The sequence below is a fragment of the Orcinus orca genome, chromosome 2, assembly GCF_937001465.1.
Source record: "Orcinus orca chromosome 2, mOrcOrc1.1, whole genome shotgun sequence".
Taxonomy (NCBI): domain Eukaryota; kingdom Metazoa; phylum Chordata; class Mammalia; order Artiodactyla; family Delphinidae; genus Orcinus; species Orcinus orca.
This window is the reverse complement of record NC_064560.1, coordinates 115,037,384-115,061,143: the sequence shown is the minus strand read 5'-3', so window position 1 is coordinate 115,061,143 and position 23,760 is coordinate 115,037,384. Positions and strand designations below refer to the sequence as shown.

Sequence of the window (23,760 nt, the reverse complement as noted above, 5' to 3'; positions counted from 1 at the left end):
CTGTTTAGGACCTCCAGGATTTGTAAATTTGACCTCATTTTCCCTTCATGTCTTGAGCAAAATAAGCATCTTCTACTATTCTATGTTGTTGCTGACACTCTATACAGTGCTGGGTAAGTCAATTAGGAAACCTGAGATTGTGGAGAATTCTGCCGAAGAATATACTGAGAATTTTAACAGTAGTCATTTAGGTTCTTGAGAGCATAATGACCGGCACACCACTCTTTCATAAGTCATTTCCTGTGACATGATCTTGGGAAATAAAGTTCTTTCCTAACTTAAAGGACATTTAGTCAACACCAAGTTAACTTAAGGGTGCTGAGAGGACCATGACAATTAGTATTTGTGTAGAAACCTAATAGAAGATAGAAGTTCAGCTTCAATGCCATCTCCTCAGAGCAGCCTTCTTTGACCACCTTAAAGCTTTATCCTCTATTTCACCATACTTTTTATTTCCTTCATTACTTTATCAGAATTTATGATTATCTTCTGTATATATCATCTCTCCCCTCATTAGAATATCCATTGATGTCCTGTCTATCTTGTTCCCCTCTATGCCCAGCATTAAGCACAATGCCTAGTATGTAGTTGAGTGACTATTTACTACCGTGTGACTCCTAAAAACTCAGCTCAAAAAAGAGAGAAACTGAGATGAGCAGTGAGTTCAGGCATTTGAGCTCTTCTCTTATATTAATTATTATACCCAATACTGACAAAATCACTTAGTCACTTATGGAAGCAGAAAGCACTGTGAGTCTCTTTTTAAAGCTTTTTACTAATGTTCCTTACTAAGAGTCATTTAGGAGTAGATTAGACTATTTGTTGCTTAGTCTATGTTTTCTACTTTTAGTCCATCTTTGGACTTTTCTTTCCTCATTAGTAACTCCCACCAGAGAACAGAAAGTAGTTAAAGAAATAATATGACCCTTTACAATTCTGTATAACAAGCTATGCCAGATTCCCCTTTTGAGGTTGGTTTTCTTGTTAGAAGATAGGTTGAAGCTGTTTTACACACTAGTCTTCCACTAGGAGGCAAAGCAGGTGATTTGGTTCCTGGCTGTAAAGGAAAACATTAGAAGGGGAGAAGTTGTTTCATTTTTAAAGGTTGAAACTTAAAGGGGAAACACTTTTTAAAACTAATGTGTATCTAATGGAGTATATATAATATATATCTGAGAAAATTACCTATGACTTTTTAAAGTTGAACTCTACTCTTTTTTTTTTTTTAATATTTATTCATTTATTTATTTGGCTGCACCGGGTCTTAGTTGCAGCACGTGGGATCTTCGCTGTGGCATGTGGGATCTTTTAGTTGTGGCATGCAGGATCTAGTTCCCTGACCAGGGATTGAACCCGGGTCCCCTGCATTGGGAGCGTGGAGTCTTAACCACTGGACCACCAGGGAAGTCCCAGTTGAAATCTACCCTTACCAGCAAATGATGGTATTACATTTTGAGAAGGGAAATCCGACTGTCCCTTAATCACTCTTGACAATATAGTAGTTCTAGAAGCCTGAACATTGAGAAGGGGCAGTAAATAATAATACGGGGTAGAGAAAAGTCATTCTGGCATTGCAGATGAAAAATTAAAATAAAGAAGTGAGTTAAACTTTGTACATGTTAACCCTGAGTATGTAGTTGATGTACAAAGTAATGACTGTGGGTCAGCCAGAAAAGGTTAAAATACATTCATTAATATTTATAAGAAAGAAGTGTTTTAGAATGATTAAAGTGGTTGAAGTCTTATTGCGTAAAGGAGTAAATCTCAGTTATCTGGAAAATTAACTGTGGTATCTATGGAGTACCTTTTTGCTTCTTAAAGGAAATGTTAATGCTTTATATTGAGGTTACTACTGTAATAGAAACTTCTAAAATTTGTGAACGTACTCCTATCTGTTTCTGGAATCTATTCCAGGTATAGCACGTACTCAGGCAATTTTATAATCTAGAGAAATATGGAGCAAAGGAGCAAATAATTGGTTAGCTAGGATATTGAGTGCAACACAGAGATTAGCAAAGAAGAAAAGCTATACAAATAAATGCTTATAGATGACTAGTCTCATATTTTTTCATTATTTCTGTAAATGCATGTCATGATGTATGTAATCAGTCATAGTTATTTAACTTCCTTTCTTGTTCATTGCCTCTTTCAGGACCATGGTTTGTTGGTGAAATCACTAAAGGCAAATTGGGTTGCTGCTTTTCCTTTGGGATCTTTGTTGACGGACATTTCCTACAAGGCAGTGTAACGTTTATAGTTGGAATTCTCCAGGTAAGAAGTCAGAAACGCAATTTAAGAACATCTTGGCCTTGTTGGGCTAATTGCATAATAGTTATGAATTAAATCCCAAATCCCAAATTTATCACCATAGATCATGTTTTCTAATTTACTGGCAGGGCAGTCTTTAGTATCTGGTGTTTTGTTTGCTTTTAGAGTGCTTCCTAAGCTCTTTGCTCCACCACTCTTGTAAACATCTAAAATACATTTTTGGCAGGAAGTTTTATAAGAGGTGAAAGAGCTTTTTGTTTTTGTTGTTTGTTTCACTGTGCTTTTTCATCGATAAACAGTGAAAGAAGAGACTTACGGTAGAATAAATGAGACTTCTGGGTAAAACAAAATTGGTTATGATAATGAAGAAGGAAATTGTTTCAGAGGGAGGAAAAGAAAAATAGACACACAAGAAAAGTGGGTCAGTTACCCAGTGGAAGCTTTCTAGTGATGTCCTAGCAATACACTTGTTTATGAAACACTGATATGTTAGGTTTACATTTGGATTGACGTTCCTTTAGAACAAACACAAATAAAAAACCCAGACCTATAGCAAATTTCTATAAATGGGTTTGAAAACTATTTACCTAACAATTTTTCTCTTGTACTCATCTGATGGGGCTAATGAATCAAAATCTGAGGTGATGATCTAGAGTTGTATAAGAGATCCAAAAACATTGTTTGAAATGAGTTCACAGCCTCATAAGAGGGCAGTAAAACATGATCAGCAGGATTAGAGACAGACAAGTAGGGAAGATCTTTGCCTAGTGAACACTGACCACAGACCAGAATATTCTCTGTTTAGCAGCATTTTATATGTGACTAGATCTGGGTCTAGTTCAGTTTTCTATTATGTAGATGGAGGCTGTCTCTCAGGAGCACTCTTATTCCAAGTAAAACCTGACCCTTACCAAAAGGTGGGCTTATAGTCATATTTTAATAAATAGTACACTAAGAATGGATTTTATGTATCATCTAGGCCCATGGCCCCTAAATCTATAATATCTCTGACCTAGACCTCTTCTCTGCACCTCAGGTGCCTCCAACCACCATTTTGCATCTTCCTTAGATATCTAACAGGAATCTCAACTTAATATACCTCTAACAGGACCTTTAATTTCTATCCCTGAACCTGTTCCTCCCCCAGTTCTTTCCAATTTCAATAAATTATCCAGGATGTATCTTCTCCAGGGTGTATCTTCAAGTTTTCTCCTTCCTTTATATCTAGTTCATCAGCAAGTAGTACTGTATTTGATCTACCTCCAATACATGTGCTGAATCCACCACTATTACTGTTACCACCACCCTTGTCTAAATAATAATTATTTCTTGCCTGGGCTGCTGCAGTAACCCCCTAACTGGTTTCCCACTGCTGCTCTTGCCTCCCTATTGTCAGTTTGCCACAGAGCATGCACTGTGGTCCTTTTAAAATCTTAATCAGCTCACTCACTTCTCAGCTTAAAACCCTTTAAGCAAATCAGTGACGTGATCTGGGTCATGCTGACTGCCCCAGTTTCCACCTGGCTTACCATGTTCCAGCTAACCTCTCCCACCTCTGGGCTTTTCATTTGTTTCTTCTGCCTGGAATGCACTTCCTTCCACTGACTCATTTCTGTCCTTCAGGCCTCAGAGGGCCCATCTCCCAGTTACCTCCTGTGACCCAGTTATTTTCTTCATTGAATTCATCACAATCTGTAATTATCTTCCCCCTCCTTTTTTTTTTTCTTTTTGGTTTCTCTTCTCTCTACTAGAATGTAAGCTCTATGATGCATCTTTTCCAACTTGGTCACCCATGTGTGTATCCCTTGTCTAGAGCCTTGCACAGTATCTGCCACATAATGGGTGTTCAATAATTATTTGGTGAATGAGTGACTCATATAGTAGTTAAACTTGGATTATTACTTAAATCTTCTAATTTGTATTCCAGTATTCATTATGCCACTTCACATAAAAATGCAGGGAGAAGAAAAAATACTGATACCCAAGTCCCCCCCACTCTGCCAAAAATAAAAAACAAAAAACAGAGTCCTGTACATATGTGTGTGTGTCTGTACACCCACATATTCAGTTCATTTCTACCTTAAACATTATTTGAGGGCTTCAACATAAATGAAATGACACTTGCCTTTAAGATGAACAAAAGGATACAGGAAAATAAACAACTAACTACAAGTCAACTATTGTGAGTGTTATAAGCAAGTGTGATTGAAGCATAAAGAATCAGTTAACCCCCAAGAGGGAAAGCAACATATTTTTAAGAGCCACCAATAATATGTTAGTGAGACCTGACCCTTCCAGGGCTTGCTAATAAGCTAATGGTCCTGTTCGCTCTTTCCAGCTGGTGTTTTTTAACATCCCCTTGATGGTTTACCTGTGTTGGAGCTTGCTACAGCGGTGCTTTGGTCACAGCTTCAAGTCTCATCTCCATCAAGGAAAATACTTGAAAATTGTACCTGTTCACCTACTTATGTTACTACTGTACATCTGGCAGATTTATTCCTGCTACTTTCTTCATATGACATATGGTACTCTAGCTTTATTATTCTCCCCTCTGCGGACCTGGTTGACACTGGTGACGCCTGTTCTCATTCGTTGTGTGTGGACACTGAACTCTGCCGAGCTTGGAACCTTCATAGTGCAGTTAAAAAGCCACCTGAGCTCCTGAAGGCCATGTCTCATCATCCACCTGTGTTGCCCAGGCCTCTGCCCCAGCAGCAGACGGAAGGCCAATATTGGTGGGCAAGCCTTGGACGTTCCTTGGACGCCTGGGAGTTGAGGGGATTACCCACTACTGATTCCTGCAGAATGGACTGCAGAAAATTCTCTAAATAATGCCATGATTCCTTCCTTCCCCAACAAGGCAAAGGGTTGATTTACTTTTGTGAAGAGAAAGCCCTAATCTAGGAGATCCACAGGCCAGGGGCTGGTGGGTATGGGAGTATCTGCGGCCCACCCAGTGTGTTTTTTACGTTACCTCATGTAAAGTACTTAGCACAGTGTCTGGAACTCAGCAGCCTATAAGGGCGCCACTTTAGGGGCAGGGAACCAGTGCAAACTTGGGCCTGACCCTGACTACCCTTGATTAGTTCCGAGTCCTCTTTTCCAGCAGGGTTATGGGCTGTCTGCTTCCTCAGTCGGGGGTGTTTTCGAGTAATTAAATATCAATAAATGAATGATCATAACTCGGTCTGGGACTTGCCTGTGTCGCCGTGGCGGGGCAGGGCGGGGCGAGAGGAGGTGTAGCCGCGCATTGGAGCGCGGAAGGAGGCGCGGCTGGGCCTCTGGGCAGGGGCGGGGCGGGGCGGGTTGTTGCCGGAAGCGAACCCGCGGCCCGGAAGTGGGGCGGTCACGGCAGTGCGGCTCCCGCAGCGGCTTAGTCCGCAGACTCGTCGCGTCCTGCTGAGATGGCGAGCGCAGCTGCACCTGCAGCCGCAGACTCCACCCTGCCTCCGGCTTTGGAGCAGCTCCGGCACCTAGCAGGGGAGCTGCGGTTCCTCCTTCCTGGAGTGCGGGGTGAGCTGACGTAGTGGGGACGGGCGACGGCCGGGGCGGGCTTGGGTGGGAAGGGGCGAGGCCGTGGCGGCGGCGGGGTCCGGGCGGAGGAGGTGGGGTCTGGAGGTGACTCCGCTTACCTGTGCTCTTTCTTTTGCGGCCGCCCGGCCCGCACGCCGCGCCCACTAGTCGGCGAAGCCCGGGAGACCACCAAGGAGTTTGATCGGGAAACCTTTTGGAGGAGATTCCGTGAGTGCCTCTCCTGTTGCAGGCTGCCATCTCTCATCTCTTGCAGCGTCCCGACCCCTTTCCTTCCTGCTTTCCCCCGCCCCATCCTGTCTGTGGGGATACCTCGCCTTACCCATCCTCGGCACCTCTGAGATTGAGATAGAAAACACTGATTTGGGGTTGTTTTTTTGAGACGTCTTAGCCGGCAAGGGTGGAGAGGGAACGCGTTATCTTCAAAGTCCATGCAGCCGCTGGAGCCTTATCCTTTTGGCATTAACATATTGGCTCCCGCCTCCTCGTCTATCACCTCCCAGGTGAGGCAGCTTTGGCAGTGTCAAGGGCAGCCACGACTCTGACCGAAGTCTTCTCTCGACTTCCACTGCCGTCACCACAGGTGGGCTTCACTTTCCTACAGTTCTTGTGATGCCTTGTTATTCCTTAGGAATCCTCTCATTTTCTTTCCACGTTTTACATTCAAAGCAGGGGATTTAATTTTCTCATCTGTCAAGTAAGATGGTGGTTCTCACATTACAGGATTGTTCTGAAGATCAAATTGCCAGATGCAGTAGCTGTCATGGGGTGGGCAACTCTTCTAAATATTGGTTCATTCTGAAGTTCATCCTGGTTATTTCCCTTCTGATAATTTTTTTAAAAAAGCACTTGCTATTTGCTAGGTGTTTTCACATACATGATCCCCATCTGACAGATGAGTAAGCAGGCTCAGACGCTCAGGTTAAGGTGGATAAGTAGTGGAGCTAGGATTTAAATTAGGTTCTATCTAATGTCTAAGCTACACCTTTTTTGTTATATTACATAATACTCTTTTACATTGAATTATTTTTTACATTAGTAATGTAGACAGTATAAAATTCAAAAGATATCAAAGTTAAATGTGCTAAAAAGTTTATATCTCCTGTCCCTTGTTCCTTTTGTATTATTCCATATACATGCTATGCATATACACACTTACGTATATATACCTGCTTCTTTTTACACAAACGATAGGATACCATAAACACTTTTCTGGACCTTTTTAAAAAAAACTAACAACATAGCTTGCAAATTGATTTTTGGGAGCATATATAAAGTTGCTTAGTTTTTTGTAATGGCAGCATGGTATTCAACAGAGTGGACATAACCATAATTTATCTAACCAGTACTGTGTGGACATTTAAGCTGTTTCCAGTTTGTAACTATTATATTATAAACAGTGCTGTGGTAGATTGCCTAATACAGTCTTTGTGTATATCTATATATCGGTAAAAATTCCCAGAAGTGGAATTGCTAGAACAAAGACTCTGTGCTTTATTATAAAACTTTATTATAAAATACTTGAAAGTAAATGTTGTTGGCTGTGGCCAGGTATGCTCTATGCTCAGTTTTTCTAGAGCTAGGTATACTTAATTTGGGAGTAAGTTTGTTTTAAAATGACATATTCATTGCCTTATTTTATTTTCATAGTCAATACTTTCATTCTCTTTCTCAATTATATATCTAGATGTTTTGAAATGAAAAAATCTTCTCTTGCTGCACCTACAGTAGTAAACTCTCTCCACTTACATACCTCAGAGATCTGAGATGAGGAAACAAGAGAATTGTATGAAAGTACTTTAAAAGTTTGTTGAAGAAAGTCAATCTTTATTTCAAAGGGAGTAGTAATGTTACCTTATTTTTCTTATGTGCTGACTCCTTTCTTCCAAATACACTTAGGACTTGTGGCTAAAATTCACAGCTAGTAAGATACCATGAGGAGCAAGAATAGAACTATTTTTCTGTACATGCTCAGGACAGTGGTTTTTTACTCATTGATGAAAAATTAGAATATGGTTTTATTTGAATTATATATATTTGAATCACAATTGCTTTCTTAGGATCTCAGCACATTAGTTCTATTAAAGAATGTTTGGGGGTTTTTTTGTTTTGTTTCATTTTAATTCCAGTTCTTATGGCTTGGTATTTTTATGAAATTATATGTTTGAATGTTGAAACAATGTCAAATTGGCATAAAAGTTTCTAAGTGCTCTCAGTCATTGTATTTATCCATCCCAGACTGGTAACAGACCATATATGGACTGGCACCAATCTGTGGACCACATTTTGCATAATGCTGGCTTAGAATTGAGCAGAGAAGTGAGGACAAAGAAGGTAAGAGAAAGCCAGTGACTGCTTCGAAGAAAATTAGTCAACATTGAGCACTGTAGAGTCCATGCTAATTACTTTTAGATATACTGAGATTCTGTTAGAAAGAGACAGAGACACTCACAGAGGCAGAGAGACAGACAACTGGTTAATGGCCTAAGATAGAGTTGGCAAACTTTTTCTGTAAAGGGCCAGATAGTATACATTTTAGGCTTTGCAGACCTCAACTCTGCCCCTGTAGTGTGAACACAGCTGTAGACAATATGTAAACCAAGAGTGTTGGGACTTCCCTGGTGGTACAGTGGTTAAGAATCCGCCTACCAATGCAGGTTCGAGCCCTGGTCCGGGAAGATCCCACATGCCACGGAGCAACTAAGCCCATGCGCCACAACTGCTGAGCCTGCGAACCTAGAGCCCGTGCTCCGCAACAAGAGAAGCCACCGCAATGAGAAGCCCACTCACCACAATGAAGAGTAGCCCCCGCTCGCCACAACTAGAGAAAACCCGCACGCAGCAATGAAGACCCAATGTAGCCAAAAAAAAAAAAAAAAATGTGGCTGTGTCCCAGTAACACTTTATTTACAAAACCTGGCATTGGGCCTGACTGGGCCCTTGGGCCCTAGTTTGCCAACTCCTGGTCTAAGGTATGGTGAATACCTCAAAACAGATCACAAATATCTTGGGATATAGAGTATCAGGAATAAGTTTTTCCTGCTGTTTCTTCATGTCTTAATCAGTTGTCTGCTCAGTATCTGGTATCCAGCTAACTCCTCTCTGGTATCTTATGAGAATAGCACAGGGCCTAACGCATAATAAGACTTCAGAAAATGTTTGATGATGCTGTACAGATGTCTGCTCTCTTCCACAGTAGATGGGTTGACCACATTGATCTAATCCATTTCCTTTTTTCTTTCTGAAATTGGCTTATCACCTCATAGGAAACCCAGAAGTTCTCTGAACAAGTCCATGCTTCCATCAAGGCAATTATTGCAGTATACTATTCGCTTCCCAAGGATCAGGGTAAGCCACTCCATACACGTAAGCATTCAGTTTATGGAATAGATCTTTGCTACTATGACAGCTTCTATCCTGAAACTTCTACCTTTTCCTCATTTTGAGCATGTAATGTAACTTTCTCCCATAAAGTGCAGTCAAAGGTAGTTACGTAATATATGTGACCTCCATAAGTAAGCCTTTGTGCTAAGGTTCAGATACTGTGTTCCCATCTCCCCTGCCTTGCCTGACTCTTTTTTTTTTTTTTAATAAATTTATTTTATTTATTTATTTTTGGCTGCATTGGGTCTTTGTTGCTGAGCGCGGGCTTTCTCTACCTGCAGCGAGCGGGGGCCACTCCTCGTTACGGTGCATGGGCTTCTCATTGCGGTGGCTTCTCTTTTTGTGAAGCACAGGCTCTAGGCATGCGGGCTTCAGTAATTGTGGCTCACGGGCTCTAGAGCATAGGTTCAGTAGTTGTGGCACACGGGCTTAGTTGCTCCGCGGCACGTGAGATCTTCCCGGACCAGGGTTCGAACCTGTGTCCCCTGCGCTGGCAGGCAGCTTCTTAACCACTGTGCCACCAGGGAAGCCCTTGCTTGACTCTTAACATTTTTAATTCTCCCTGGCTCCTCCCTCTCTCTAACATTATAACTGCCACAGATGCTGGTTGGATATCAGCCCCATCCCCAGGCCCAGGCAGTCCCCAGGCTCCTCCACCCATATTACATCACATGCTGTTCCTGAGCTCCCTTATAGGTTAAGTGGCCTCCAGCCCTGCTTGTATATTCATGCCTTGATTATAATCATGCTATAATTATAAATGAGTACATGTCTCATGGATCTTCAGGGCTACTCATGTGGTTTAAATTTAAAGTGTTTTATCCACAGTTGTCAGGAAGCCACTGGTTTTTTTAAAATTTATTTTTGGTGACGACCAGGCTGCTTAGTCTTTGGGTTTGGCTACAGGAATCACCCTGCGAAAGCTGGTACGGAGTGCCACTCTGGACATCGTGGATGGCATGGCTCAGCTTGTGGAAGTGCTTTATATCACTCCAACTCAGAGGTAGTGATGCCACAGTTGGGGTTATTGGTTAATGGGGTTCCTTGCTTCTGGGAAGGGGGAAAAACTCATTTTAACAGCAAAGTTACTGATAACTGACCAGCAGAAAGGACCTTTTAGGAAACAGGAACCTAGGTTATTGATACATCCTTATTCCTTTCTGCAGCCCTGAGAACCTTATTTCCTACAACAGTGTCTGGGAGGCGTGCCAGCAGGTGCCTCGGATCCCAAGAGGTGGGTGAGAGTGCAAAGTGGACATCGACTCTGCTGGCCAAAGCAGATAGACCTCTCATATCTAGCTGCCATTTTTGTAGTATATATGTATTTTTACTTAGATAAAGAGCTTAGTGAAATAGATCTGGTTTATCACCAACATGAAAAGACAGGTATTAATACTTTTTGCCAGTCTTTTTAGTTCTCATAACTTCTAAATTCAAACACTCTCTGGCTGTGGCTCTGTCTCTTGTTGAAAGACATGGTTTCCTCTTCTGGTCCTGCCCCAGGGGCAGTATTTTGAGGACACTGAAACAGTTATGAGGTAGAGCCTGCTAGGCCAAAAGCAGTGGTCATCCAAGAGGACCATGATGAGAAACATCATATGACCATTTTATTTCTTCCTGTGGTGAATGACAAAAAACTTTTCAGCCCCTGTCTGAGTACCCAGAGGATGTATGTGAGAAGAATTTTACATTAAACTGCTGCCCTTGTTGACTGTCCTTGGCACTCCTTTCAAATGGGAACATTGTTGCTTTTTGCAGACTTAAGAGAATTGTTGGGTTTCTTCTCTAATTGTAGTACTTCCAATTCTTCACTCATAGATAACAAAGCTGCAGCCCTTTCAGTGCTTACAAAGAGTGTGGATCTTGTGAAGGATGCACATGAGGAAATGGAGCAGGTGAGGGGACCTCTGTCTTTGATGGTCATCAGAAGGCAGCTCTGTGTCTAGATGAGGATCGGTTATAAAGAGAGAAGATGTGCTGAGCGTCGACCAAATAGGTCCCATCCTCACTCCTGTCCTCCATCTCCTATCTCCCATCCCATGCTGGTGTGTGATTTAGTACCATTCCCCTCTGTTCCACTGCTGCACTAGGAGAGTCAGAAGAGGGTTTATGAAGTAATTCAACTCTGTAGCCATTAGGGAAGTAGCAGGCTAAAGTTTGGGGACAAGTCGGACATGATGTTGAAAGTACAACACCTTTTTATTTTTTTGGCATTCACATGTATCATGGTGTGCCTTAGGCTGTGGAAGAATGTGACCCTTACTATGGCCTCTTGAGTGACATTGAGGAGGACAACTCTGACAACCACAGTGATGAGGAGGATATATTGGGATGTCCAAGCAATCGGGACTCATATTGGTCAGAGGAAGATCAGGAGCTCATAATCCCGTGCCTTGCACTGGTGAGAGCATCCAAAGCCTGCCTGAAGAAAATCCGGCTCTCAGTGGCAGAGAATGGGAAGAAGGATCAGGTGGCTCAGCTGGATGACATTGTGGACATTTCTGATGAGATCAGCCCTAGGTAAGCGTGATCTCCACTCAAAACCTCTGAGCAGCAGCATTCTGATGTCAACTTGTGCCGTCAACCCAAGGTTTTTCCCCGCCTTTTTATTTTGAAAATTTTCAAACCTACAGGAAGGTTGAAAAAGTATTGCAGTGAGTACCTATACCTCCATCTAGATTCACCTATTGTTCACAATTTTTTCTCTATTGGTTTATTTCTCTATAATTAGAGGTAGCTTTTTAAAAATTGAAGTAGATGTGCCATTTTTATCCCTGAACCATTTGAGAGTAAGTTGCAGACTTTAATGACATTTCACCCCTAAATATTTCAGTGTGTATCTCCTAAGAACAAACATTCTTACTCTTAGTATTACATTTAAGAAATTTATAATAATGTTATCTAATATTCAGATTTCCCCAGTTGTCTCTACAATGTCTTTATAGCTTTTTTTTTTTAATTCGGTGTTCTGTCAAGGTGTCATACCACATTTGGTTGTCTTCTCTTTGGTGTCTTGCAACTACAACAGTCCCTGTCCTTTTTAGCTTCTTTTGACATTGACTATTTTTTTTAATGTATTTTTTTAACATTGACATTTTTAAAGAATCCGGGTCAGTTGCCATGTAGAATATCCAACAATCTGGATTTATGTGATTGTTTTCTCATAATTATATTCAGGTTAAACACTTTTTGGCAAGAATATCACATAGTTGAGTGTTTTGTGCTTTTCATTGTATCATATCATATCGGGGAGGCACATGGTGTTAGTTTGTCCCATTATTGGTGGTATAGTAATAACTTGATTGCTTGGTTAAAGTGGTGCCCACTTTAGTGGCATTCAGGGATGAACCCTGCCTGTGTTAGTTATTAAATTTATGGTTTCAGATCCTCACATTTTTAACTAAATTAATTATGTCCCATCCTACTGGTCAAGGGAGGTTTTCCCCCCAGCTTCCTAGTGAAACAGGGTATGTATGTATTCCGTAAATACCAGTTGAATTGGTTATTTATTGGTTGCCCAATTTAAGGAACTGATACACATTTCTGGGAGTCATTTTTTCACTAGTCACATCCTTACTTGTGTACTGGAGACCACCTAGCTGAGCTTTCTTCCTTCTTTGTTAATGGTTATTTTTGCTTTCTCCCCTTAAGTGTGGATGATTTGGCTCTGAGCATATACCCACCCGTGTGCCATCCGACTGTGCGAATCAATGTAAGTACCGGCTTTGAGGGAATAGCTACAGACCTAATTGGTAGAATTTCAGTAATCACTAGTATTTCCTTTAAGCTATAGGGAATATGTTTATTTGTTACACTTGGATGCAAGTACAACAGTAATGTCACAATGTGTTTGTGCTTGATCTTTATCAAGCTGAATTTGAATTCTAATAGCCACGAGCTCTGGTAGTACTCTCTTCCATAACCACTTGGGTAATCATTTAGAAAAACCCAAAGACCGTGGAAAATCCTGCTTTGAAAAGAAAGTCTTAATTACTACAGTGTTTTAGGATTCTTTCAACCTGAAGTCACAAGTTTCTAATTTCCTATATAGGCCAAAATAGGTGTTTCAGAAACATACTCTGTTTTAATATCAACACATTGTGTAATTTAACCACAAGGGTTAAGCTCTTTATAAAAATCTGTTTTTATTGTATTCTGTCAAGTCCTGGGTCCTGTGCTAGAGTTCTATTCTCTTATTTTTATAAACTTCAAGTTCTTATGTCTCATTTTATTGGAAAGAGAAGCAAAACTGCCAGTGGCTTATATTTTACCATCAGATGTATCAATCCTAATAATATTTGGTAAATTAGTTAGTGGAAATTAGAGTGATCAAATGTATCTTCACAATGTGCAAACACCTTGGAGTACAATAGGATCCTTTCGGGCATTAACTTTTTTTTTTTCCACATACACTTTTTTAAAAGTTGACTTCATAAGAAATAAACATCTTTAGCAATATGCCTTGTCAGTTACCCCAAATAAAATTTTAAGGAATGCACAGGGTATTGGAAGTATACATACATCCTCATGTTATCTTGTTATTGGTATTCCTAAAATTCTGTAAGTAAATTAAAAAAAAAAAAATCCAGGGGCTTCCCTGATGGTGCAGTGGTTAAGAATACACCTGCCGGAAGTCGGAGGAAGATGGCGGAAGAGTAAGACGTGGAGATCACCTTCTTCCCCACAGATACACCAGAAATACATCTACACGTGGAACAACTCCTACAGAACACCTACTGAATGCTGGCAGAAGACCTCAGACCTCCCAAAAGGCAAGAAACACCCCACGTACCTGGGTAGGGCAAAAGAAAAAAGAATAAACAGAGACAAAAGAATAGGGATGGGACCTGCACCAGTGGGAGGGAGCCGTGAAGGAGGAAAGGTCTCCACACACTAGAAGCCCCTTCGCGGATGGAGACTGCGGGTGGCAGAGGCGGGGAGCTTCGGAGCCACGGAGGAGAGCGCAGCAACAGGGGTGCGGAGGGCAAAGCAGAGAGATTCCCGCACAGAGGATCGTTGCCGACAGGCACTCACCAGCCTGAGAGGCTTCTCTGCTCACCTGCCAGGGCAGGCGGGGCTGGGAGCTGAGGCTCAGGCTTTGGTCAGATCTCAGGGAGAGGAGTGGGGGCGTGAGCACAGCCTGAAGGGGTCAGTGCACCACGGCTGGCCAGGAGGGAGTCTGGGGAAAACTCTGGACCTGCCGAAGAGGCAAGAGACTTTTTCTTCCCTCTTTGTTTCCTGGTGCGCGAGGAGAGGGGATTACCAGCGCTGCTTAAAGGAGCTCCAGAGACAGGTGAGAGCCGCGGCTATCAGCAGGGACCCCAAAGACGGGCATGAGATGCTAAGGCTGCTGCTGCCGCCACCAAGAAGCCTGTGTGTGAGCACAGGTCACTCTCCACACCTCCCTTCCAGGGAGCCTGTGCAGCCCGCCACTGCCAGGGTGCCAGGATCCAGGGACAACTTCCCTGGGAGAACGTACGGTGCGCCTCAGGCTGGTGCAACGTCACGCCGGCCTCTGCCGCCTCAGGGTCGCCCCGCATCCGTACCCCTCCCTCCCCCCGGCCTGAGTGAGCCGGAGCCCCCGAATCAGCGGCTCCTTTAACCCTGTCCTGTCTGAGCAAAGAACAGACGCCCTCCAGGGACCTACACGCAGAGGCGGGGCCAAATCCAAAGCTGAGCCCCGGTAGCTGTGCGAACAAAGAAGAGAAAGGGAAATCTCTCCTAGCAGCCTCAGGAGCAGCGGATTAAATCTCCGCAATCAACTCGATGTACCCTGCATCTGTGGAATACATGAATAGACTACGAATCATCCCAAATTGAGGAGGTGGACTTTGAGAGCAAGATTTATTATTTATTCCCCTTTTCCTCTTTTTGCGAGTGTGTATGTGTATACTTCTATGTGAGATTTTGTCTGTATAGCTTTGCTTTCACCATTTGTCCTAGGGTTCTATCCGTCCATTTTTTTTTTGTTTGTATTGTTACTTTTTTAAAAAAATTTTTTCTTAATTATTTTTTATTTTAATTATTTTATTTTATCTTTATTTTATTTTACCGTCTTTCTTTCTTTCTTCTTTTCTTTCTTTTCTTTTCTCTTCTTTCTTACTTTTTCTCCCTTTTATTCTGAGCCATGTAGATGACAGGCTCTTGGTGCTTCAGCCAGGAGTCAGTGCTGTGCCTCCGAGGTGGGAGAGCCAATTTCAGGACACTGGTCCACAAGAGGCCTTCCAGCTCCACATAATATCAAACGGCAAAAATCTCCCAGAGATCTCCATCTCAACACCAGCACCCAGCTTCACTCAACGACCAGCAAGCTACAGTGCTGGACACCCTATGCCAAACAACTAGCAAACAGGAACACAACCCCACCCATTAGCAGAGAGTCTGCCTAAAATCATAATAAGTCCACAGACACCCCAAAACACACCACCAGACATGGACCTGCCCACCAGAAAGGCAAGATCTAGCCTCATCCACCAGAACACAGGCAGTAGTCCCCTCCACCAGGAAGCATACACAAGCCACTGAACCAACTTTAGCCACTGGGGACAGACACCAAAAACAATGGGAACTATGAACCTGCAGCCTGCAGAAAGGAGACCCCCAAACACAGTAAGATAAGCAAAATAAGACAGAAAAACACACCACAGATGAAGGAGCAAGATAAAAACCCACCAGACCTAACAAATGAAGAGGAAATAGGCAGTCTACCTGAAAAAGAATTCAGAATAATGATAGTAAAAATGATCCACAATCTTGGAAATAGAATAGAGAAAATGCAAGAAACATTCAACAAGGACCTACAAGAAGTAAAGATGAAACAAGCAACGATGAACAACACAATAAATGAAATGAAAAATACTCTAGATGGGATCAATAGCAGAATAACTGAGGCAGAAGAACGGATAAGTGACCTGGGAGATAAAATAGTGGAAATAACTACTGCAGAGCAGAATAAAGAAAAAAGAATGAAAAGAACTGAGGACAGTCTCAGAGACCTCTGGGACAACATTAAATGCACCAACATTCGAATTATAGGGGTTCCACAAGAAGAAGAGAAAAAGAAAGGGACTGAGAAAATATTTGAAGAGATTATAGTTGAAAACTTCCCTAATATGGGAAAGGAAATAGTTAATCAAGTCCAGGAAGCACAGAGAGTCCCATACAGGATAAATCCAAGGAGAAATACGCCAAGACACATATTAATCAAACTGTCAAAAATTAAATACAAAGAAAACATATTAAAAGCAGTAAGGGAAAATAAATAACACACAAGGGAATCTCCATAAGGTTAACAGCTGATCTTTCAGCAGAAACTCTGCAAGCCAGAAGGGACTGGCAGGAAATATTTAAAGTGATGAAGGAGAAAAACCTGCAACCAAGATTACTCTACCCAGCAAGGATCTCATTCAGATTTGATGAAGAAATTAAAACCTTTACAGACAAGCAAAAGCTGAGAGAGTTCAGCACCACCAAACCAGCTTTACAACAAATGCTAAAGGAACTTCTCTATGCAAGAAACACAAGAGAAGGAAAAGACCTACAATAACGAACCCAAAACAATTAAGAAAATGGGAATAGGAACATACATATGGATAATTACCTTAAATGTAAATGGACTAAATGCTCCCACCAAAAGACACAGATTGGCTAAATGGATACAAAAACAAGACCATATATATGCTGTCTACAAGAGACTCACTTCAGACCTAGAGACATATACAGACAAAGTAAGGGGATGGAAAAAGATATTCCATGCAAATGGAAACCAAAAGAAAGCTGGAGTAGCAATTCTCGTATCAGACAAAATAGACTTTAAAGCAAAGACTATTATAAGAGAGAAAGAAGGACAGTACATAATGATCAAGGGATCGATCCAAGAAGAAGATATAACAATTGTAAATATTTATGCACCCAACATAGGAGCACCTCAATACATAAGGCAAATATTAACAGCCATAAAAGGGGAAATTGACAGTAACACATTCATAGTAGGGGACTTTAACACCCCACTTTCACCAATGGACAGATCATCCAAAATGAAAGTAAATAAGGAAATACAAGCTTTAAATGATACATTAAACAAGATGGACTTAATTGATATCTATAGGACATTCCATCCAAAAACAACAGAATACACGTTTTTCTCAAGTGCTCATGGAACGTTCTCCAGAATAGATAATATCTTGGGTCACAAATCAACCCTTGGTAAATTTAAGAAAATTGAAACTGTATCAAGTATCTTTTCTGACCACAACGCCATGAGACTAGATATCAATTACAGGAAAAGAACTGTAAAAAATACAAACACATGGAGACTAAACAATGCACTGCTTAATAACGAAGTGATCACTGAAGAAATCAAAGAGGAAATCAAAAAATACCTAGAAACAAATGACAATGGAGACACGACGACCCAAAACCTATGGGATGCAGCAAAAGCAGTTCAAAGAGGGAAGTTTATAGCAATACAATCCTACCTTAAGAAACAGGAAACATCTCGAATAAACAACCTAACCTTGCACCTAAAGCAATTAGAGAAAGAAGAACAAAACCCCCCCCAAAGTTAGCAGAAGGAAAGAAATCATAAAGATCAGAAATAAATGAAAAAGAAATTAAGGAAACGAAGCAAAGATCAATAAAACTAAAAGCTGTTTCTTTGAGAACATAAACAAAATTGATAAACCATTAGCCAGACTCATCAAGAAAAAAAGGGAGAAGACTCAAATCAATAGAGTTAGAAATGAAAAAGGAAAAGTAACATATGACACTGCAGAAATACAAAAGATCATGAGAGATTACTACAAGCAACTCTATGCCAATAAAATGGACAACCTGGAAGAAATGGACAAATTCTTAGAAATGCACAACCTGCCAAGACTGAATCAGGAAGAAATAGAAAATATGAACAGACCAATCACAAGCACTGAAATTGAAACTGTGATTAAAAATCTTCAACAAACAAAAGCCCAGGACCAGATGGCTTCACAGGCGAATTCTATCAAACATTTAGAGAAGAGCTAACACCTATCCTTCTCAAACTCTTCCAAAATATAGCAGAGGGAGGAACACTCCCGAACTCATTCTAGGAGGCCACCATCACCCTGATACCAAAACCAGACAAGGATGTCACAAAGAAAGAAAACTACAGGTCAGTGTCACTGATGAACATAGATGCAAGAATCCTCAACAAAATACTAGCAAACAGAATCCAACAGCACATTAAAAGGATCATAGACCATTATAAACTGAGGTTTGTCCCAGGAATGCAAGTATTCTTCAGTATATGCAAATCATTCAACGTGATACACCATATTAACAAATTGAAGGATAAAATCCATATGATAATCTCAATAGATGCAGAGAAAGCTTTCGACAAAATTCAACACCGATTTATGATAAAAACCCTGCAGAAAGTAGGCATAGAGGGAACTTTCCTCAACATAGTAAAGGCCATATATGACAGACCCACAGCCAACATCGTCCTCAGTGGTGAAAAACTGAAACCATTTCCACTAAGATCAGGAACAAGACAAGGTTGCCCACTCTCACCACTCTTATTCAACATAGTTTTGGAATCAGAGAAGAAAAGGAAATAAAAGGAATCCAAATCGAATCCAAATCAAAAAAGAAGTAAAGCATGTCACTGTTTGCAGATGACATGATACTATACATAGAGAATCCTAAAGATGCTACCAGAAAACTACTAGAGCTAATCAATGAATTTGGTAAAGTAGCAGGATACAAAATTAGTGCACAGAAATCTCTGGCATTCCTATACACTAATGATGAAAAACCTGAAAGTGAAATCAAGAAAACACTCCCATTTACCATTGCAACAAAAAGAATAAAATATCTATGAATAAACCTACCTAAGAAGACAAAAAACCTGTATGCAGAAAATTATAAAACACGGATGAAAGAAATTAAAGCTGATACAAACAGATGGCGAGATGTACCATGTTCTTGGATTGGAAGAATCAACATTGTGAAAATGACTCTACTACCCAAAGCAATCTACAGATTCAATGCAATCCCTATCAAACTACCACTGGCATTTTTCACAGAACTAGAACAAAAAATTTCACAATTTGTATGGAAACACAAAAGACCCCGAATAGCCAAAGCAATCTTGACAACGAAAAACGAGCTGGAGGAATCAGGCTACCTGACTTCAGGGTATACTACAAAGCTACAGTAATCAAGACAGTATGGTACTGGCACAAAAACAGAAATATAGTTCAGTGGAACAGGATAGAAAGCCCAGAGATAAACCCACGCACACACGGTCACCTTATCTTTGATAAAGGAGGCAGGAATGTACAGTGGAGAAAGGACAGCCTCTTCAATAAGTGGTGCTGGGAAAACTGGACAGGTACATATAAAAGTATGAGATTAGAACAATCCCTAACACCATACACAAAAATAAGCTCAAGATGGATTAAAGACCTAAATGTAAGGCCAGAAACTATCAAACTCTTAGAGGAAAACATAGGCAGAACACTCTATGACACAAATCACAGCAAGATCGTTTTTGACCCACCTCCTAGAGAAATGGAAATAAAAACAAAAATAAACAAATGGGACCTAATGAAACTTCAAAGCTTTTGCACAGCAAAGGAAGCCATAAACAAGACCAAAAGACAACCCTCAGAATGGGAGAAGATATTTGCAAATGAAGCAACTGACAAAGGATTAATCTCCAAAATTTACAAGCAGCTCATGCAGCTCAGTAACAAAAAAACAACCCAATCCAAAAATGGGTAGAAGACCTAAGTAGACATTTCTCCAAAGAAGATATACAGATTGCCAACAAACATGAAAATGCTCAACATCAGTAATCATTAGAGAAATGCAAATCAAAACTACAATGAGATATCATCTCACACCAGTCAGAATGGCCATCATCAAAAAATCTAGAAACAAATGCTGGAGAGGGTGTGGAGAAAAGGGAACGCTCTTGCACTGCTGGTGGGAATGTGAATTGGTACAGCCACTGTGGAGAACAGTATGGAGGTCCTTAAAAAACTACAAATAGGGGCTTTCCTGGTGGCGCAGTGGTTGAGAATCTTCCTGCTAATGCAGGGAACGTGGGTTCAAGCCCTGGTCTGGGAAGATCCGACATGTCATGGAGCAACTGGGCCCATGAGCCACAACTACTGAGCCTGCGCATCTGGAGCCTGTGCTCCGCAACAAGAGAGGCCGCGATAGTGAGAGGCCCACGCATCGCGATGAAGAGTGGCCCCTGCTTGCCACAATTAGAGAAAGCCCTCCCACAGAAACGAAGACCCAACACAGCAAAAATAAATTAATTAATTTATTAAAAAAACTACAAATAGAACTACCATATGACCCAGCAATCCCACTATTGGGCATATACCCTGAGAAAACCATAATTCAAAAAGAGTCATGTACCAAAATGTTCATTGCAGCTCTATTTACAATAGCCAGGAGATGGAAACAACCTAAGTGTCCATCGTCGAATGAATGGATAAAGAAGATGTGGCACATATATACAATGGAATATTACTCAGCCTTAAAAAGAAACGAAATTGAGGTATTTGTGTTGAGGTGGATGGACCTAGAGTCTGTCATACAGTGTGAAGTCAGAAAGAGAAAGACAAATACCGTATGCTAACACATATATATGGAATCCAAGAAAAAAAAAATGTCATGAAGAACCTAGGGGTAAGACAGGAATAAAGACACAGACCTACTACTAGAGAACGGACTTGATGATATGGGGAGGGGGAAGGGTAAGCTGTGACAAAGTGAGAGTGCAATGGTCATATATACATTACCAAACATAAAATAGATAGGTAGTGGGAAGCAGCCACATAGCACAGGGAAATCAGCTTGGTGCTTTGTGACCACCTGAAGCCCACGCACCTGGAGTCCGTGCTCCACAACAAGAGAAGCCACTGCAGTGAGAAACCTGCGCACCACAGTGAAGAGTATCCCCTGCTCACCGCAGCTAAAGAAAGCCTGTGCAGCAAGGAAGACCCAATGCAGACAAAAAAAAAAAAATCCAGTTGTTGCTGCTATTATATATCCTGAGCTATCAGCAATTGGGACAAATTCAGGTTATATTCTTCCTTTTTCTGTTTTCTTTAATTAAAAAGTATTTTAAATATAGAAAAACTTACAACGATGTTATAGCTGGCTTCCCTGGTGGTGCAGTGGTTAAGAATCCGCCTGCGAATGCAGGGGACACGGGTTTAAGCCCTGGTCTGGGAACATCCCACATGCCGCAGAGCAACTAAGCCCGAGCGCCACAACTACTGAGCCTGCGCCCTAGAGCCTGTGAGCCACAACTACTGAGCTCACATGCCACAACTACTGAAGCCTGCGTGCCTAGAGCCCGTGCTCTACAACAAGAGAAGCCACTGCAATGAGAAGACTGCACACCACAATGAAGACTAGCCCCTGCTCACCTCAACTGGAGAAAGCCGGCGCAGCAACGGAAGACCCAGTGCAGCCAAAAGTAAATAAATAAATAAGTTTATTTAAAAAAAAAAAAGATGTTATAGCAACAGTATTAATAAGATTTTGCTAAATAGAGAAGAATCCATGATCCCACCACCCTAATCTAATCAACATTTTTGTTTTTCCCTGTTTTCTCCAATGGATTTTTTATTACTTGAGTATTAAGTAATAATACTTAATGACTTTTTATTACTTGAGTATTAAAATATTTTAGCTCTCCTTCCCCCCCACTCCCTATTTTTCCCTCCTTTCCTTTTTATGGTGGGGCTCAGGGTGAGTAACTTCTCTTGTTTTTTTCTAGTGTGCAAAACTTGTATCCGTTTTAAAGAAGGCACTTGAAATTACAAAGTGAGTATGAAGACTTATCCCCAAATAGCTTTTTGAGAATAAACCTATATAGCCATTCTCAACTCCCAAACCCCCATTTTGAGGAGTAGAAGGTGAGTGTAGTGTTTTCTTTCAACTTTACCTGTGGAGTAGCTGTATTTCTGCTGAGAAACTTGCCTTTTCTTACTGTAATTTTCCCTGTGCTCCCTTTTGAGGATAGGTTTTTCCTTGACAGTATAATAAATTTAACTTCTGGTTTTCCCATTCCATTTGCAGAGCAAGTCATGTGACCCCACAGCCAGAAGATAGTTGGATCCCTTTACTTATTAATGCTGTTGATCACTGCATGAACAGAATCAAGGAGCTCACTCAGCATGAAGTTGAATTATGAATTTTCAGGCTCATTTGTACTCGCCTCTCTCCCTTTCTTACTGTCGCAGCCAAGCTCTGATGTCTGCTTTTAGAATGGGGCTAGGATACTTTCTGGATCGAAAGGGAGGTCCTATCTATACTTATCAAGAGACACTATTACCAAAGTTTGTTGATTAGGCCAAACTGGCAATTATTTATAAACCATATGAATATGATATGTTTTCCTGTGCCAGATATAAAAGATAACTATGAGTTTTTGTTCTTGAGTTGCCTCTCAGAGATTCCTGGGGAAGCTGCCTTATTCCCTATTTGCAATAACGTGTGTCGTTTCATTGTTAAAGATGTTGATAGTCTCAATAAAATGCTAACCTGCTGGTGGTTAAATGAGTACCTTTCCAAAGTCTTTTCTACCAGAAATATGTGGGTTGAGACTAACAACATTGCTTTTGTTTAGGTTTATAGGTCTAAAGATCTGATTCTGCTCAGAAATACATTTAGAAGAAAAAGACTTGACTTTTTTTAGAGCAGATGTCTCCAGAACCCCTCTTAGTACTTCAGCATGTTATAGAATATAATTATTCTTACCAGAAGGTTCTTCTGAATATTATTCCAGTTTACTCCATGCCTCTATTGGTATTGAGCTTGTGAAAATTAATAAAGGGAAACCTTCTTTAAAATGGAGTTGAGAGGCCAGAAAGGGCCCGGGGGGTGGGGGGGGGGTGGGGGGGCGGCTCTCATGCAGTACCACTCTAGGTCAATAACAGGAAGGACTGTCAGTTACAGACAGGAATGATGTATATTGCCTCTCCTAGGAGAAACTGACTACCCCAGCTACTAAGCCAGTGAGAACCCCTCATCACCCTGAATTCTTGCTTTCCTCCATGGAATTTTGTTCAGAACTCCAGCTTCCTCCTTTTTACTCCTTCATTTGCGGTACTTGCCTGTGGCTTTTACTATAGCCTGTTTGACCCGAATTGCAGTTCTTTGTTATTCCTGAATAAACCCATCTTGCTGGTAAAATAACTGGCTGTATTTTTAGGTTAACAAGCTCAGTTGTTAGGTTTGTTCACCTTATTGAACAGGGTTGTTTTCCTTATACATACTTGTATTGTTGTTCTCTATTCTGTATTACGTATCCCCAAATGTAAGTACAAAATTTTTATAAATCAAAAAATTTTAAATGTATAAGAGAGTTTATATAATATTAAGGGCCTCTTCAGTTAATCCTTTTGAAAAACCATCGCCAGTTAATTATATTTTTGCATCAGTCTGGAAAATCACATCTTGGAAAGCATGGTAAACCTGGAAGGTCATATCTTAGAGAGCAAGGTACACAGTGATGTATATTCTGGTGACCTGACTTAGGCCTTATGTATGTACTACAGGTCTCCACAC

General features: G+C 41.0%; 2 protein-coding genes across 11 annotated transcripts in view; both read left to right on the top strand.

Annotated features, from left to right (window-relative positions):
• Positions 1-5,450, top strand: part of TMEM62 (transmembrane protein 62) — a 32,492-nt gene extending 27,042 nt beyond the window's left edge. For 5 of the 9 annotated variants that reach the window (XM_033435654.2, XM_033435652.2, XM_004273938.4 and 2 more), the window contains 3 exons: positions 9-113; positions 2,153-2,271; positions 4,607-5,450. In XM_033435654.2, the coding sequence (XP_033291545.1) occupies positions 9-113; positions 2,153-2,271; positions 4,607-4,933 (551 nt within the window). In that variant the 3' untranslated portion in view covers positions 4,934-5,450. The remainder of the gene's footprint in view (positions 1-8; positions 114-2,152; positions 2,272-4,606) is intronic. The other 4 variants (XM_033435656.2, XM_033435653.2, XM_033435655.2 and 1 more) reach the window with 1 other exon arrangement.
• A 143-nt stretch (positions 5,451-5,593) lies between these two features.
• On the top strand, positions 5,594-23,388 carry CCNDBP1 (cyclin D1 binding protein 1). 2 transcript variants are annotated; one of them, XM_004273937.4, is made up of 11 exons: positions 5,598-5,781; positions 5,950-6,009; positions 6,303-6,382; positions 9,066-9,147; positions 10,090-10,186; positions 10,350-10,417; positions 11,002-11,078; positions 11,423-11,703; positions 12,835-12,895; positions 21,968-22,014; positions 22,270-23,388. In XM_004273937.4, the coding sequence occupies exons 1-11, from the start codon at positions 5,673-5,675 to the stop codon at positions 22,382-22,384; spliced, it is 1,077 nt and encodes a 358-aa protein (XP_004273985.1). In that variant the 5' UTR covers positions 5,598-5,672; the 3' UTR covers positions 22,385-23,388. The 2 variants fall into 2 exon arrangements, with proteins under 2 accessions (XP_049561364.1, XP_004273985.1); XM_049705407.1 differs by lacking the exons at positions 21,968-22,014; positions 22,270-23,388 and adding an exon at positions 13,871-14,216 and having other exon boundaries at positions 5,594-5,781.
• Positions 23,389-23,760: the final 372 nt, after the last annotated feature.